Source organism: Vulpes vulpes, chromosome 12 (genome assembly GCF_048418805.1).
Source record: "Vulpes vulpes isolate BD-2025 chromosome 12, VulVul3, whole genome shotgun sequence".
Taxonomy (NCBI): domain Eukaryota; kingdom Metazoa; phylum Chordata; class Mammalia; order Carnivora; family Canidae; genus Vulpes; species Vulpes vulpes.
In genome coordinates this window covers 169,056,116-169,072,610 of record NC_132791.1, presented here as the reverse complement: position 1 = coordinate 169,072,610, position 16,495 = coordinate 169,056,116, and the positions used below count along the sequence as shown (strand labels likewise).

General features: G+C 50.9%; 1 protein-coding gene across 1 annotated transcript in view; it reads left to right on the top strand.

Moving 5' to 3' along the window:
• Positions 1 to 13,268, top strand: part of CRISPLD2 (cysteine rich secretory protein LCCL domain containing 2) — a 64,909-nt gene extending 51,641 nt beyond the window's left edge. The window contains exon 15 of the mRNA XM_026004925.2: positions 10,733 to 13,268. Within this exon, the coding sequence (XP_025860710.1) occupies positions 10,733 to 10,787 (55 nt within the window). The 3' untranslated portion in view covers positions 10,788 to 13,268. The remainder of the gene's footprint in view (positions 1 to 10,732) is intronic.
• The last annotated feature ends 3,227 nt before the right edge of the window (positions 13,269 to 16,495 follow it).

The following is a 16,495-nucleotide window of genomic DNA, read 5'->3' as shown; positions in this document are numbered from 1 at the left end:
CTTTTCTCTTCTTTTCTGTTTTAAAGATAAGAATGCTTTTCTATGACAATATGTCTTTGTAGACAATTTAGAAGCATCCAATAAGCCCAGAGAAAAACAATCATCCATAGCTGATCACCTGGGGGAGTTGCTGTGAGATTTTTGGTGTGTCTCCCTCTGGCCCTTTCTCTGTGCGTGTTTGAGTGTGAAACAAATAGGATCAAATTATGTTGACACGATGGTTCTCATTTGCAACATGGTAGTATAGGTACATTCGTCACAGGAGTAAGGGCAGAGGGTCTGAGTCCAACAGACCAGGCTCTGCTTCTCACCAGCTTGGTGACCACGAGCCAGCCATTGATTTCCTTGCACCTCACTGTTCTCTCCTGTGATATGGGGTCAACAGTGGTCTTGGCCTCACAGAGTCACTGGAAGATTAATCCAGTGGCTGTTTGGTACCTGAGAGCAACAGGCCCTTGGTAGAGGAGAGTTTATTACTCTGTATTTTCACAGAACAGATTCTCTAGGCTGCTCCTAAAACCCACACCCCGTGTCACTGCTGGTGACCCCACCTCGTTGCATCCAGTGAGTGTACCACACCTCGCTTCCTGGTTGGGCAGTTCAGCACTCCTCCACCCTGGGGCAGGCGGGGGGCAATTGTCACCATGATGACCATCCTCACAAAGGACTGTCTGAAACTGTCATGCTTGTTTCCTGAAATCCTTGGAAGTGACATTCTCAGATCAAAGACCAAGAAACGTCTAAGGCTTTGGGTATGACTTTCCAGAATGTTCTTCAGAAGGGGTCCCAGTACCACTTCAGGCTGCCAATCCATTTTCTGGCACATGCTGTTCAGCCTCACATGTGTCCCTGTTGTCCATGGAAGCATGTCACAGGCCTTGCAGCCCAGGAATCCAGACTCCACGCCCAGGGTCTCCTCTTGAGACCCCCATGACCTCACATGAGGCACCAGCCTTTCCTGAGCTTCAGTTCCTGTATCTGTGAAATGGGACTTAAGACTCATCTTCCCTGAGGGCAGATCCCCATTGGGAGTATATTTGTTCGTAGGGCTGCTGGGGCGAGGTACCCAGACAACAGGGGGCTTATACCATAGACATTCATTTCCTTGAGGTGCTGGAGGCTGGAAGTCTCAGATCAAGGCATGGGCCGGGGATAGGGTAGGGGGGACTTCCTCCTGAGGCCTCCCTCCTGGGTGTGGAGACGGCCACCTTCTCCCTATATCCTGACATGGTCCTCTCTCTGTGTGCATCTGTGTCCTGCTCTCCTCTTCTAAGGACACCAATCAGATTGGATCAGGGTTCACCCTTATGACCTCATTTTTAACTTCATTATCCCTTGAAAGATACACTCCAAATAGGGGCACATTCTGAGGCACTGGAGGTTGGGACTTAGCCATAGGAATGGGCCAAGGGGGGACACAGTTGAGCCCATAGAAGAATGGAATGGTGAGATTTTATATTTAAGGGGCCTTCTTTCAAAAAAGAGCGTAAAATCAAGAACACAAAATGTGCCAGGCCCCTGGAAGTGCTGGCTCCCGTGGCCCCCCATCCTCCCGGGCTGCCTGGGAGCCACAGGGCGGTGCTGTCACAAAGATGCCGCAGAGTGACGTGCAGATCCCCCGCCCCAGGGGCCCACACAGGAACTCTGCCCTGGGCCCCGACGCTGCAGCCAACAACTTCTGTGTCTTCTCCTGCAGCATGGGCAACTTTGGGAAAAGCTTAATGAAAGGAAATTCCATTGATTTAATGGGAGGGAAATGAGGCAGCTGATGAGGTGGAATTTCCCGGCCAGGCTGGAAAGAAGTCCCAGGAACCCCCTCCTCTGAGCTCTCTATACCCCTGAAGAGGAACCGGTCATGCCAAGCAGCTTGGCCGGCCGGCCTCTGGACTCGCTGCCTGGCTCCTCCCTGAGGACATCGCAGTGGCTCCCTGAGGGCTACCACACGGCTCAGTGTGCAGCCCCCCGAGGTGGGTGTCTGGGGAGAGCTGGGGACTGAGATGGGTCCCCAAAGTGGCTTCTTTCCCACTGTCACCCCCACCCCTCCAGACCCCAGTCATTCTTTCTCTCTTCCCAAGGGACCTGCCCAAATTGCCACTATCATTATAAATATCTTCCAGGCACGCTTTCCCAGGCCCAGAGGGGGCCGATGCCCACTGCACTGTTCAGAGGTTCTAGTGAGTTTCTGCAGCATCTCCAGAGTTGAGATCCTGCTTCCCTTCCTCCTTGGATGCTCTCTTGTGCCTCAGTTTCCCCACCTATAAAGGGGAAGGTGATAGCACCTACCCCCCGGGGTAGTGGTAAGGCAGTGGATCTCAAACCCAACCCCACAGACCAGCAGAATCCAAATCAGCTGGGAGCTTGCTAGAAAAACAGATTCTGTGGTGCTCCCCAGACCTGCTGAGTCACAGGCTCCAAGACTAGGCTCTGGTGCACTCAGGAGGATGATATGAAGGTGGTTAAGTCCCTGGAACTTACAGGCACTGTGTGAGATTCTGATATTTTGCAATTAAGACTCATTTTTTCATTACATATTCATGGGGTTCCAGGACCAGTGCTGGGGTCCACAAGCAGCCAGATGACAGAGTCCATCCTGCAGACACAAAAGGGAAGGACTAGGCCGGGAGGGTGTGCGGGGTCTGATGACATTTAGACATCTGCTCCACTGCTCGCCAGCTGGGTGTCCTCAGGCACGATGAATCCAGTGGCCCTTATTGTTATGTTATACCTTATAAGGTCTGCTGCACACCTCAAGGCGCTCTGGTTCTTACACACAGGGCCAAGCGACTTGTGCATGAGAAACAGTCTGTATGGATTGTCTTTCAGGACGAGGGGGAAAGCACCTTGCAGGAACCCCCTCTTTTATCCTTGTATCTGTCCTACCAATGTGCACCTACTATCAGGGATCATATACTTGGCAAGCCCACACGATGTCCCAGGCACTGGGATCCAGCAGGGAAAATGTAGCCTACCCTCTGCCCATATGGGGTGTGTCATCCAGTGGGGGTACAGATGATGAGACAAATAAGCCCTGCAGCTGTGGGGTCCCAGGCATCACTGTTAGGGAGGGAGGTGCAGGCAGCTGAGCATGTCAAGCAGGGCCCCACCTCACTATCTGGAGGCTCCTCCTTGGTGACATGGCTCCAGCCATGCGCTACCCACCCCTTGTTCAGATGGGATCTTGGCAGCCCTCTGCACAGAGACCAGAACTGAGAAATCTCCCCGGAGCCTGTTCCCATTAGGGACTGTGGGAACGAAGCCTGGGGCTGGTGAGGCCTTTCTCTCCAACCTCTGCCGGTATCCTAGAGTAGGTCACAGTCGGTCCCAAGGGAGTTGTGGATGCTGGACACTCTGGGACCCATTCGCAGCAAACTTCATTCCAAATTTAGGGAATCCTTCAATCACACAAACAAGAGCCTCCTGAATAGAATTCTCAGCACATGGGCCAAAAGCTGCTGCAAAGCAGCTTTGGTTTAGCAGTGGTCTTTTTCTAGAAGAGGATTTCCTGAGAGTTTTGAAAAATGAGTGTGCAGAACTGGGACACTGTGAGAGGACTGGAATCTTCTATCTCACACACATGCCTGCAAAGGATAGCAGAGGAAAGGAAAGGTGTCAGGAAGAGCTTTTGACATTGGGACTGGCGTTTCCCTGTGTATTCTCATAAAGAAGCTGGACATCTGGATGAATATTGGTTTAGGAATTTGTCCTAGACCAGGACAAATTTTTTTTAAACTGATTTCACAAGGATATTGGGAAATAGACCAATGATGACAGATAGCATTCTTGGTCACTTTGTTTTAGCAAATACAAGCCATATACAGAGGTCGATGGTATCTATGTGGATGGACTTCCATCCAAAAGTGGACTATTCAGGTAGCATTTGTGGGGCAGCTTCTGTGCCAGGCACTGTCCTCCTGGGATACATCCAGGACACACTTGAGCCACATAGTTTCTAGTGGACACAGTAAAAAAAGAAACAGAAGGGAAATTTTAGGATTTATTTGATTTAATCCAGTGTACCAAAAGTGTCATCATTTTAACATGTATTAATAGGAAATTATTGATAAATATTTTTTTAATAAATAAGACCTTGGAGATTTAGTGTGTATGGCACACATGCAGCACATGTTTGGGTGAGCCCCATTTCAAGTGCTCAGAAGCCAGTGTGACTGTCGGGACTCGTAGGGTTGGGTGTCTGAAAACCACTTAATGCATACAGAAACTCTGAGAAATAGAGACTTAATGGTTGTTGTTTCCAGATATCATGTGTGCTCTGCACCCTCCCTCAAGCCAGCTGGACCAAGGCTGGGTGTCAGGTTCCCTCTGCTGTGCAAATGGGTGGGTTTCCCCCTTCCCGTCCTCTAGGATCTATACATGCTGTAGCTCATCTCATTCCCCCAGCAGCCCCAGGAGGTGGGGGACCCCAGTTATCCCCACTTTATCAATAAGGAGAGGGAAGCACAGAGAGGTTAAGTGACTTGTTCAAAGTCACCCAGCCGACAAGCCACAGAGCCGAGACTTGAACCCAGGCTGCCTGCCCCAGCACCCATGCCCTTCACCAGCACACATGACTCCCACCATAGATAGGTCCCTGAGCCTGGGGACAGGCCCTGCCCAGGAGTGGCCACTGAGCCTACAGAGCTAGGGTACACTTGTTTCTATCTTTAAAAGTATTTATTGGAAAAGAAATACAAACTTACTATTTAAATACTAAGTCTAGGGAGTAGAAAATAAGAGTCGCCCACAGCTGCCCTGTTAACCTCTGTTAATTGGTCATTTATAGCTTTCTAGGCCTTTCCCCCCCGGTGCACATACAACATGCATAAAAATCAAAACGGAGATCATGTTACACTGTTCTAGACTCTTACCCCTAAAGAATACTTTTATATTTCATGAAATAAGGGAAGGGTTTTGATGGGGTTTGGGCTTCTGTGGGGTAGTGCGTTCATCCCTGTGTGTGTACCCGCCACGTGCCAGGCACACTGTCCTCTCCCCGAGGGGAGCACAGGGTTTAAACCACATAGGAAGGGCGATGTTTGCCTCTCAGCATCCTGGAGCTCCTGCTGGATGCCCGCACCAACCGCGGGCTTGACAGGAACGAGCTCCCGCCCTCTTCCCACTGCCCCTAAGGAGTGGATGCTTCCACGAACAGATGTGGGAGCGGGCTCAGAAATGGACTAACCAAAGTCCTGCAGTAAGCTCTGAAGCCGCATCTGTCTGATTCTCGTATTCTCTGAAAGATCAGTAAATGGATGAGACTTTGGGAGAATAGGGTTCGAATCCTCAAAACAAACAAAATACATACACAACATACCAATGTATACACACACATGCATATGTACATATTACATGCACATGTGTACATAGAAATGATGTTTCTTTAAAGATTTTTATGTATTTATTCATGAGAAACACAGAGAGACAGACACAGGCAGAGGGAGAAGCAGGCTCCCTGTGGGGTCACGTCCTGAGCCCCCCGGCGTCCCTAGAAATGATATTTCTTAATCATAAAAAAGAAATCACACACTTAAAAAGCCAGAAGGGCAGTCCTGTGTTCCTTTCCTACTGCCCTTTTGACGCTGGGTTCCGTGACTCTGTGGAGCGAGCTGTCAGCTGGTGGGTAAGCCCGCGGTCCCTCCCAGGACAGGCCGCCCCGCGCCCGGAATTGCCTGCTGTGCTGTCATGCAACTTGTGTCATGTGGCGCCACATGCCCACTGGTCCCTCCCTGAGTGATCCTCGCCCGCAGCCCTAGGATGCAGTGGGATGTTTGCAGCTCCTCTCGGGCCTGCAGCCTCCCCCTCCCACTGGGACCTGGCTGGGCTGATGTCGTCCTCAGATGTGGCGCGCCACAGCCCGACTGCCCAGCATAATGGTTGGGGGCCTCGAGACACCGGGGTCCCCATCCTGGCTGCGCCCAGAACCAGTATTCGATTTGGGACAAATTGCATCATCTCTCAGAACCTCAGTTCCTTTTCTGTAAGCGGCAAGAACCTTAGAGGTCTTGTGGGGTGGCCGAGAGGGACACACGGGGTGAGATTATGCAATGACCTAGGTGGCATCCGGCGGGCAGTACAGGTGGCCAGAGCTGCTGGCCCCCAGAGGTGTGTTCCCACCAAGGGGCAGGGTAAGCGATCAGCACAAGGCTGCAAACCCCTCACCAGGGCTGAGTTGTGACCCCCGGAGACTGCAAACCCTGGACATTTCCTAGAGCTCCCTTGTCACAGCTCGGCCCAAACAGATGAGCGCTCTGTGTGCCCCGAGTCAGCTAGAGCCCCACCCCCAACACCGCAGGCTTCCTGGCCACACTGGTGGTGCTCCCCAGCTCTGCAAGGGACTTCTGTGTGGCCTTTCACTTCCTCCCTCCCTTCCCCCCTCCTTTCCTTCCTTCCTTTTTTATTTTTAAAATGAGCGAAACCTCAAGAAATCATTTTAATTTTAAAATGATTCTGAGAAATTAATTTTAAGGGATTAAAAACCTTAATTTTAAGAAACGTCAAAATAATTTTAAGAGATGGCTACCACTGAACATCCCACACCCAGAAATGACCAGTGCAAACATGCTGGTGTGTTTCCTTCCAAATTTTTTTCTGCTCACAAACACCTTATTGCTTGTTTTTGTTTTAACCTAGAGGGGTCAGACTCCCTGTATTGTTAGGTTAACTGTCTTTTTTCAATCAGCAGCAGCTTGTGAATGTTCTCCCAAGCCATGTCCCAGGTAGCCACGCCATCGTGTCAGTGGCTGCACACTATTCCCTTGTGTGGACAGACCACTGCTTGACAGACATCCACGCTGTTTCCTTTCTCTTTTCTGTGATAAACAACGCGGCAGAGAACATCTTTGCACAAGCCCGTGTACTTTCCCAACAGTGTCTTAAGATAACTTCCTTTTGGCAGATTAGTCACCAGAACTCCTCTCTCTCTCTCTCTCTCTCTCTCTCTCTCGCTCGCTAGCTCTCTGTCAGCAGGGCAGCACTTCTTGCTCTGGGTTAGGCCTGCCCCCAGTGGCTTCCATGGTGGCAAGAATGAAAGCTGCTCCCCTTACCACCCAAGGTCACAGCTGATGCAGCCCTTGCCCGTCCCTCCAGCCTCTCATTGCATTGTTCCTCCTCACTACCCTTCACACACTGGCCTCTCCATTCCAGGGACACACTGAGACCAGGGGCCTTTGCACCTGTTGTCACCTGACTCTGAAACCGCCCCCCCCCCTCGCCCCTGCAGCTGCCATGTATTCCTGTGACAGGGGCCCCCTTGTCATTCAGCTGCTGCCTCCTCACCATGCTCGGTCCCATACCCCGCATCCCTCACCTCTGCCCTGCTCTGATCCCATCTCCCAGGGCCTGTCACTGTCTGAGATGATCTCTTACAGGTAATTTGCTGTTATCTCCCACCCCCAGTCTCAGGTCCATGAAAGCAGGAACCTCCCTAGTCCTGCTAACCCCATGTCCCCAACCCCATGCCTGGCACCTGGTGCTCAGCTGCACACCGGCTGAATGGCAAATTGCTGAGTTCAGAAATTTATTCAGAACTCACTGAGGGGTTTTTTTGATACATTTTATGAAAATGGTTTAAACCCTTTACTAAAATCGTTCAATACCTTCTATGAAAATTGCCCGGAAATGCTGTGCCAATTGACACTCCCTCCTCCTACATATGGGAGTTACAACTAATCCAAGGAGAGAATCGGGATAGGAGGGTGAGGTTTAGGTCTAGGGGGCAGGGAGGCCAGTTTACATTGAATCAATCACACCCGCTCTTCCTCAAATACACAGCCACTGACTTAGCAGGACTGGGGCTCGGTCAGTGTTTGAGGCACAAACAAATGGGGACCCACCTGGAAGGCTTTCCTGAGTGGCCCAGACCTGCAGGAATTCTTTGCCTGAGACAGTGGATGAGCCTGACACTTGTCACATTGACACCCTCGGCGGCGTCAGCACTCTGGTCTGATGTGATACATCAGGTCCCAGTCAGCAGGGCCTGCTCTTGCCTCCGAGGTGGATGGCTTGCTCACTGGGGATGCTTGGTAGATCCAGGCAAGACGTCCAGGTACCTCGGGGCACTTGTCTGGACAACAGCCTGAATGGCCCTCTTGTCCCTGGGTTGTTTAGGGCCCTGTGTGGGGGAGAAACCACGGCCTCATCTATAGATTTTTACAGAAGTAAGTCAGAGGCACAGACCTTGGTATTTTTACCAGCGTGGCTTGCCCACCATGAGGGATAACTGAGAGCCTTGAGGCTCCGGGTGGTTCTCCCAGACTGTTCATTTGGGCAGAAAATCCGGGGAAATCTTGCAACCCAAAGTCCCGAGGGGGGCCCTGGAACCTGAGCTTTCCAGAAACCAGCAGGGCAGCTGGGGTAACCCCAGCCCCAGCTCGGCCACCCTCTCTGTCCACAGTCTGGTGGGGAGCTGCTGGCAGGGAGGCCGGAGTTCTGCTCTGTCTGGACTCCTGGCTCTCCCTCACAGCCCCATCTCGCCAAGTGTTCCCATCTGATATGTGTTTCAAAAGTTCAGTCCCAGGGTAGCCAAGAGCTCGGAGCTGCCATGAGGGAGGGAGAAGATCCCCAGGAATCACCGGATCCCCTGCTTCCTGAGGACTGCTGCCCTTACCAAGCAGTCTGAGAGGGCGACGGCCATCTGTCTGGTCTGGTGGTTTCCAGTCTGGGTCCCTTTCAGCTGGAGGGGAGACTCTGCTGGAAATCAGGCTTCAGTCCTGGCTGGGCTGTTAATCTTATGTTCAGATTCATTCATAATGAGCAAAATGCAAGTTAAAACTCTGTTTGGATGCCATGCCCTACTTTTGAATGGCTGAGCACCAAAAGCTGGATGCCACGCTGTGCTGGCGAGCTCATGGGCTGGACCGGCTGCCTCAAGTGTTGATAGGACTTGTCCATTGGTGGAGCCATCACAGAGGGCAGTTTAGCAAGCTGTCCAGGTTGGTCCTGGGATGCCCAATTCCCCTCCTCGGAGCTTATCCGCAGGTGCTCTCAGACTTGTGTATAAAGTCCCAGGGACAAGCTAGTACTCCTTGGCGTTTGCAAGAGCAAAATATTACGAGCTACTAAATCTCCATTAATAGGGATCTGGTTGGCTGTCATTGGAATCCTTTAATATAATAGAATACTGTGCCGCTGAATATAAAGCACGGGGGGCTCTTTGTGAACAGCAGCTCACCACAAGCTGTGTGGCACACAAGGGCCAACAAGAATGTGGAACCCCTGCAAGCTCCTCGCGTGCTCCCGGCAGGGAGGCAAAATGGGGCAGCTGCCTCGGGAAATAGTTTGGCAGCTTTTTAAAAAGGCAAACATACATTTAACGTATGGACTCAGCAGTGCCACTCCTCGATCTGTATTCAAAAGAAAAATGTGTCCGTGCAAGCACATGTCCACACACATTCACAGCAGCATTTCTCATAGTAGCTGGAAGTGGAAAGAATCTACATACCCATCAACTGGGGAATGGATAAAGAAAATGTGGCCTATCCCTGTGATGGAATATTATTCAGTCACAAAAGGGAGTCAAGTACAGATCACGCTACCACATTGAGGGATGAGCCTCACACACCTCCCGCCAGGCGAAAAGGAGCCAGGTGCACACGGCCGGGTATGGCATGATTCCATTTACGTGAGATGTCCACATCTGTACGGACAGGAGTTGCCGGGGTCTGTGGGAGGGGAACTGATTAAAACTGGACGCCGACGATCTTTTGGGGGTGATTATGATGATCCAAAAGTGGTCGTGGTTGCACAACCCTATAAAATCACTAAAAAAAAAAAACACTGGATTGTATATACTTAGGGTGAATTTCATGGCATGTTATACCCCAGTAGAGCTGGGTTTTGCTTTGTTCTAATTAATTTATTTATATTAATTAACATAATTTATAATAACACAAATAATAAATATAATTATAAATGATAATTTATAATAATTAACATAAATAATTTATATTAATTAACACGCTGGTGGAGGAGGGACAGAGAGAGAAAAAAAAAAATCTCAAGCAGACTGCCTGCTGAGCATGGAGCCCCGAGACGGCCCTGAGATCATGACCGCTCAACCAACGGAACCACCCAGGCGCCCCATCAGTAGACCTGGGAGGTTTTTTGTTTTTGTTTTTGTTTTTTAAAAAAATCTTTTGCTAGCTGAAGGATTTAACTGCTGCCCTGAGAGTGGCTGTTACTAGCTGTGTGACCTTGGGGAAGTCCTTGCTTTCTACTGTTTCTGTTTTCTCACCTGCCAAACAAGGCCACTAAGGGCACCCGCCCCCCGAGGAAGGTGAAAGGGCGGGAAGAGAGCGCTTCGCAGCGTCGAGCCGAGGGGGCCGCTCTGTTTTAGTAGCGGTGCGGGCGTCCTCGCTGTCACGGTGCCGTCCTGCCAGCCCGCCACATGGCCACTGGAGGAGCCCGCAGGTGGCAGCCCACACCAGGCGGAAGGCTCGTAGGCCTCGGAGGGGCGCTCAGTTCAGACGGATCGGGGCTGGGGGTCCCAGAGTTCAAGACCAGAGCTCCCCGCCCTGCCTGACCCAGATTCAGACCCAGGCCCCGGGAGGAGAATGGGATCTGCCAGCTGTTCCTGGGCGCACGCAGCAGCTGTGTTTGCAGCAGCTGCGGGGAGGTGGCCCTCGGCCACAGTTCCCCACCTGGGGCACGGGGGCGCCCGGCTCTCCCTTCCCCGAGCTAGTCTCTGTAGGAGGCCCTCCAGATCCTTCAGTAATACGCCCTCTGCCTTCTTTTTCAGCCTGAGGACCCCTCGAGACGGAAAGGCCTTCCGGATCTTTGCCGTCAGGCAGTGAATTTCCAGCGCCGGGGAGAAGGGGGCGTGCGTCTTCAAGAGGGCTTCAGGGTTTTGCTTTTTATTATTATTTTGTCATTTGGGAGGGGGGTGGGCTGGGGATATAGAGAGGCAGGAAACTTCCTTTGAATGGCGTTCAGTGTCACACCCTTTGTGCCTTTGTCTCAAACCACACGGAGAAGCAGCGTCCTTGGGGGCCTGGCTGGACAGCTGGTGACTGGTCCTGCTGAGGCCGGGAGGTCCCCATCGGCGCACCCGCTCTGCACAGATGGTCACCAAGGTGCTCCTCCCCAGTGCTCCTCCGTGGGTGGGAGAGGGTTCCAGGCCCCCGGAGCTGGCAGATGTGGAGCTCACGCAGGGAGGCACGCAGGGGCGGGAGGAGGCATAATGAACACCCGAAGGGCGAGTTTCAAGAATGGAATAGAAGGTGGCTATTTAAAAACTTTGAAAACACAATCTGTCCCTACCAGTGGAATAAAATGGGGTTAATGTTTGCTGGTCAGACAAATGGGCTGGAACCAGGGGGCTGGGGAGGTGAGGCCGGGGCCCTGCCCTGGCACCTGTCCCTGCCGGCACCCCGCCTCCCGCAGGCTGGATCTGTAGACAGCAGTGCTGGTTTATTTAGAGTTCCACGGTAACGCCGAGATTTACCATGTCTTTGTCCTTCCCTTTGTCCACGTGGCCCGTCTATTTGCTTCCGTGACCTTTGGTCTCATTGAGGACAAATGAACCAGGATCCTTTCTTTGCCCCCCACCCGTGTGGCTCCTGGCCCAGCCCAGACTGGTTTGTGCATCACGTTCCCCACCAGGGTCTTCGCTTTGCAAGTGGTTCTGTTGGCAGCCCACTTTTTTTTTTTTTTTTTAAAACTTAGTATCAGTTGGTTCCACTGAGGTGTCTAAGAACAGCCAAAGGAGGGCTGTTTTGTTGCTGCTTTTAAAAAGTGACAATTAAATATGCAGATTCCCCGATCCATCTGATGACCTAGTTTTTAGCAGTGGGAGGAATGGATTCCTTGGTACATTCCTCGCCCAGGTTAGCAGCTCTGGGAAGAGGAACAGTTTGTGGTTATGAAACCATCCTGCGGTGTAATAGCAAGAGACGGTAACACTCTAGAAAGATTTCTCTTCCTGTTTTTGTGGAACAGCCCTTGCCAAATGCTCCTCGGGCTCTGAGGAGTGCGGTGCTCTCTGGCTTCCACTTTACAAAAGTTCTTCATAAGCCCAGACCAAAACCCACAGTGAAATAAAATACCTTTTTGTAAATAGCATTGCTTTGCAGAAGGTAAAATTCCACCCTCCACCAGCAGGCTGGCCAATCTATCACTTCTGTGAATGCCAGTTTTAAATTTTAAGTTCATTCTTCATCAAAATATTGCAAAGGCAAAGGAACTAGCAGGCAGTTTTAAAAAAAAAAAAAAAAACAAAAACAAACGAAGCAAAACTAAGATGATCTGACAAGGAAGTCTACCAGGGGGAGTAAGCTGGTGTGTTGTTGAGAGCACCCCTACTTCGTGCACACGCTGGAGGTAAACAGCTTCCCTCCTCCACCTTTTGGGAGCTGCTATAAGCAGTGCAACTCGTAGCCCAACAGAGCTGAAACTAGCAGAGCTGTTTTTCCTTCGTGCACTGTGGGCTCATAGTAATTTGTAGGTTTTGACAATTTGACCCCAAATGTCAGAGCATAAGAATTTGGTTGGCCTGACAGTTATGTGTCTAGTTATAGCCAAAGATCTGAATACTGGGAAACTTCTGGATTCTAGGTGTTGTGCTGCTGGACTCTCCATCAGACTTTGCTCTGCCACCAACCTTCTGTGGCCTGTGGCTTTGTTGAGACTACAGGGTTGGGTTTTTAGAATTTGAGACAGTCCAGGGGCTCTTCCCATGGGTTTGCCATGGAAGCATCCTACCCAAGGGAGAATCTGAAACATCTGGTGCTGGTGGACCCCATCCACTATTTTAAAGTTGATTTCCCTGACTGGCGAATGCCTCGGTAACCGGCCGGCCCAATGGGATATGGGATGGGCAATCCTCACCCAGAACTGGAACTTGCTCTCCTTTCTGTACTCACAAACATTTTGAAACTGGAACCGTTTGTCTTCCGAGAATGGAAACAAGGCAGCAAAGTCTAAGCCCCTATAATCAGAGGCCACCTCTCACTTTGCGTGTTAACGAGACCCACCGTGCCATTGGCATGGAACCCACAGAAAGATGACAAATCAGGCCAACAGTGTTGCTGGGTCTCCTGCCTCCAAAATAAAAAGTTCTCATTTCCTTCAGATTTTTGCCCTATCATGTTCTGAGTTTTTATATTGTCTGTAGGCTCACTCAGCCCGCAGCTTACATGTGTGCTTTTTTCTATGAAAAATGATGTATTTTACTACTTCCTATGTACAAAAGTTTATTGTAAATTTTGTGTGTGTGTGCTTTGCATGAACGGGGGCCACGTTGCTGTTGTTTCAATAAAACTGGTTTGATTTCTAAAGTGTTTCTGTGACGTATCTCTTCTAGACAAATTTGAACAGTTTGTGAAATGTTTAAAAACCTCCTCGAAGGCTCTTGGCTCTTGTCAACACCACTTCTACTAAGTGTGTCGCATGTAGGCAGGGAGATGCTGAAGGCTGCAGTATTTTCTGGAGTCTCAGGGAAACCTCCACCTGATAAGTGGGAAGAAACGAAGTGATGTCACAGAAAGTGTGCAAACTTCGTGTAGATGGGGTGGGGTGGGGGGCTCATCAAAAATGCAGATTCTGAGGGCACCTGGGTGGCTCTGTCAGCTGAGTGTCTGACTTTTGATTTCGGCTCAGGTCATGATCTCAGGGTTGTGAGATCGAGCCTTGCATCAGGCTCTGTGCTGGGCATGGAGTCTGCTTGAGATTCTCTCTCTCCCTCTCCCTCTGCCCCTCCCCCACTCACACACTATCTTTCTCCTAAAAAAAAAAAAAAAAAAGACAAAAAGAATACAGATTCTGGTCCTGCAGCTCTAGGCTGGGGCCTGAGAACCTGTCTTTCTCATGAACTCCTAGTGACCAGCATGCTGCTGGTCCCCGAGAGCATACTGTAGGTGCCAGCTAGAGGCTGCTCCAGGGGCCCCAACAAAGCACCATAGACTTGGTGGTTTACACAACACAGATTTACTATCTCCCAGTTTAGGAGGCTGAAATCCAAGATCAAGGTGGCAGCAGGGTCAGTTTCTCCCGAGGTATCTGTCCTTGCTTGCTCAGGGCCACCTTCTCCCTGAGTCCTGTGCCCTGTTTGTTTGTTTTTTTAAAGATTTGTTTACTTATTTATTATTTATGATAGACACAGAGAGAGAGAGAGAGAGAGAGGCAGAGACACAGGAGGAGGGAGAAGCAGGCTCCATGCCGAGAGCCCGATGAGGGACTTGATCCCGGGACTCCAGGATGGCGCCCTGGGCCAAAGGCAGGTGCCAAACCACTGAGCCACCCAGGGATTCCCCCCCTGTGCTCTGTACGTCCCTAGTCCTACTGGATCAAGGGCCTCACCCGTATGACCCCATTTAACCTTAATTAACTAACCCCTTAGAGGTCTCGTCTCCAAATACAGTCATATTGGGAGTCAGGGCTTCGACATATGAACTTGGGGAGGAGGGAGCATCAGCCCCTTTTGGTGATTGGTGTCATGTGTCCTTGTGTGTCCCAATCCACCATAGTCATGGGAGGGTATCGGGGGCTCGGCTGATCTTTCATTTCACTGTCAATGCTTTTGCTTTTGTGTTCTCAGTCCCCTGATATGTTCTTTCCACTGATGGTGGGAATAGCTTTCCTCTGTAAAATGTTGATTTAAAAATAATATATGAGCACTTGTGCGGCTGGATTGCAAAAATCATGGACATTGGATAATAACTAATGTCCGGCAAACACTGGTTTATGACAAGAGCATGGCCAAGTCTGTAGAGATGACCCCACTGGCAGCTCCCCACAGGGCACTGGGGAGCCTCCCCTGCCACCGCCATCCCCAGATCTACAGTCTCTTCCTCCTGCATCCAGAAGTTCTGACATCCCACGATGTCACCATCCTGTGCTCACCCCCTAAGCTCCCAACATGTAAAAGTGGTAGCATCGGCTGGGGAAGGTGGTAGCCACAAGGCAGGGGCTGGCTTCCTCCTCGCAGAATCCACTGGAGACGAGGCAGAGAGTATTGCAAGTTCACACTGAGGCTGTGGTGCCTGCAGCCCAAGCTGCTGACGTGGGTTGCTCAGTGCCAGGTGACACAGTGACTGCGAGCAAGCACCTGGGAGTCCCCAGGGAGCCTCCACCTCTTACCAGCTCTGGGACTTCAGACAAGCTGCTTTGCTTCTCTGGGCCTCAGGCTGCTCATGCACATTTGTACATGAAATGGAGATTTAGCACACACATACACACACACGCACACCCGCCACGGGGCAAGGATGATATCAGGTGAGCTAAGATAGCAAAGTGCTCAGAGGCGGTGCTTGAATAATGATTTGCACCTGTCGGGACAGTTTTGGTTGCTGAAAACATAAATCCATCTAATGGCCCCAGGACTTGTTAGAAATGCAGGATCTCGGGGGCTCAGCCCAGACCCACCAAACCTCTGGAGGTGGGGCAGCACCCTGTGCATTAACAAGCCTCCTGGAAGATTCTGGCGCTAAGGATATGCAAATATCTCAGGTATGAAGGAGGGGGGGTGATTCCTGGAGCCGCTGCTCAGTGATGTAATGTGAGGACTCCTGGTGGACACCTCTACAACCCTCACCGCACCCCCTGTGCTTAGGAGAGCTGCCACCCCGCACACTGTCCCCACGCACGGGGCTGAGACAGTTTGTTGGGTGGGAGAGGTAGGGCCTCTTCCCACAGCTGTCTGCTCCCGTCGGGGAAGAAATCTTTCCTGGTGTCACCCAGTGGGCCTGTTTTAAATCCCTTTCCTCATAAAGGGCCATATGCCCATTCCCAGGTTTGTCCCAAGCAACTGCTGACAGAACAGGAAGTTCCCATAAGAGTGGAGAGAGGAAGACCAGGGCGCCTCGAGGGCTGTTTTATTTTTATTTTTTAAAGATTTTATTTATTTATTCATGAGAGACACAGAGAGGGAGACAGAGACACAGGCAGAGGGAGAAGCAGGCTCCATGCAGGGAGCCCGATGTGGGACTCGATCCCGGGTCCCTAGGATCAGGCCCTAGGCTAAAGGTGGCACTAAACCGCTGAGCCACCCAGGCTGCCCAGGGTTGTTTTGTGTTTTTTTTTTTCTTCCCCAGGGCTTTTTTAAATACATGAAGATTTGCTTCCGTCAGGGTGGCACAGTGCAAGAGTCATGAGTGGGGACCCAGCTGTGTCTGAGTTTGAATCCCAGCTCCATTCTACAAGCTGTGTGATGCTGGGCAAGTTCCTGAACCTCTCTGAGCATCATGGTGTCCTCCGTAAAAGGGCAGTGACACCAGGGTCTGTTCCATGGGGTGGTTATGTGGATTAATGAGGTCACACCTGAGAATGTTCACACTCACACTTGGTGTGCACACAGCTGCCACGTATGTCACTCTGTTGTTTTGAGGTGTGGAGCTTATGCCAGTGGGCGTGTGTCACAGAGAGACAGACTACTACCAAATACAATAAAGATGTTCTAATCGGCAGAACTGCCCAAAGATGAAATGGCTCATGTGAAAAGGGAGTGAGCTCCCTCTCCCTAGAAGGATACAAGCAGAAGCTGGAAGAATCTTGGAGTTGAATGACT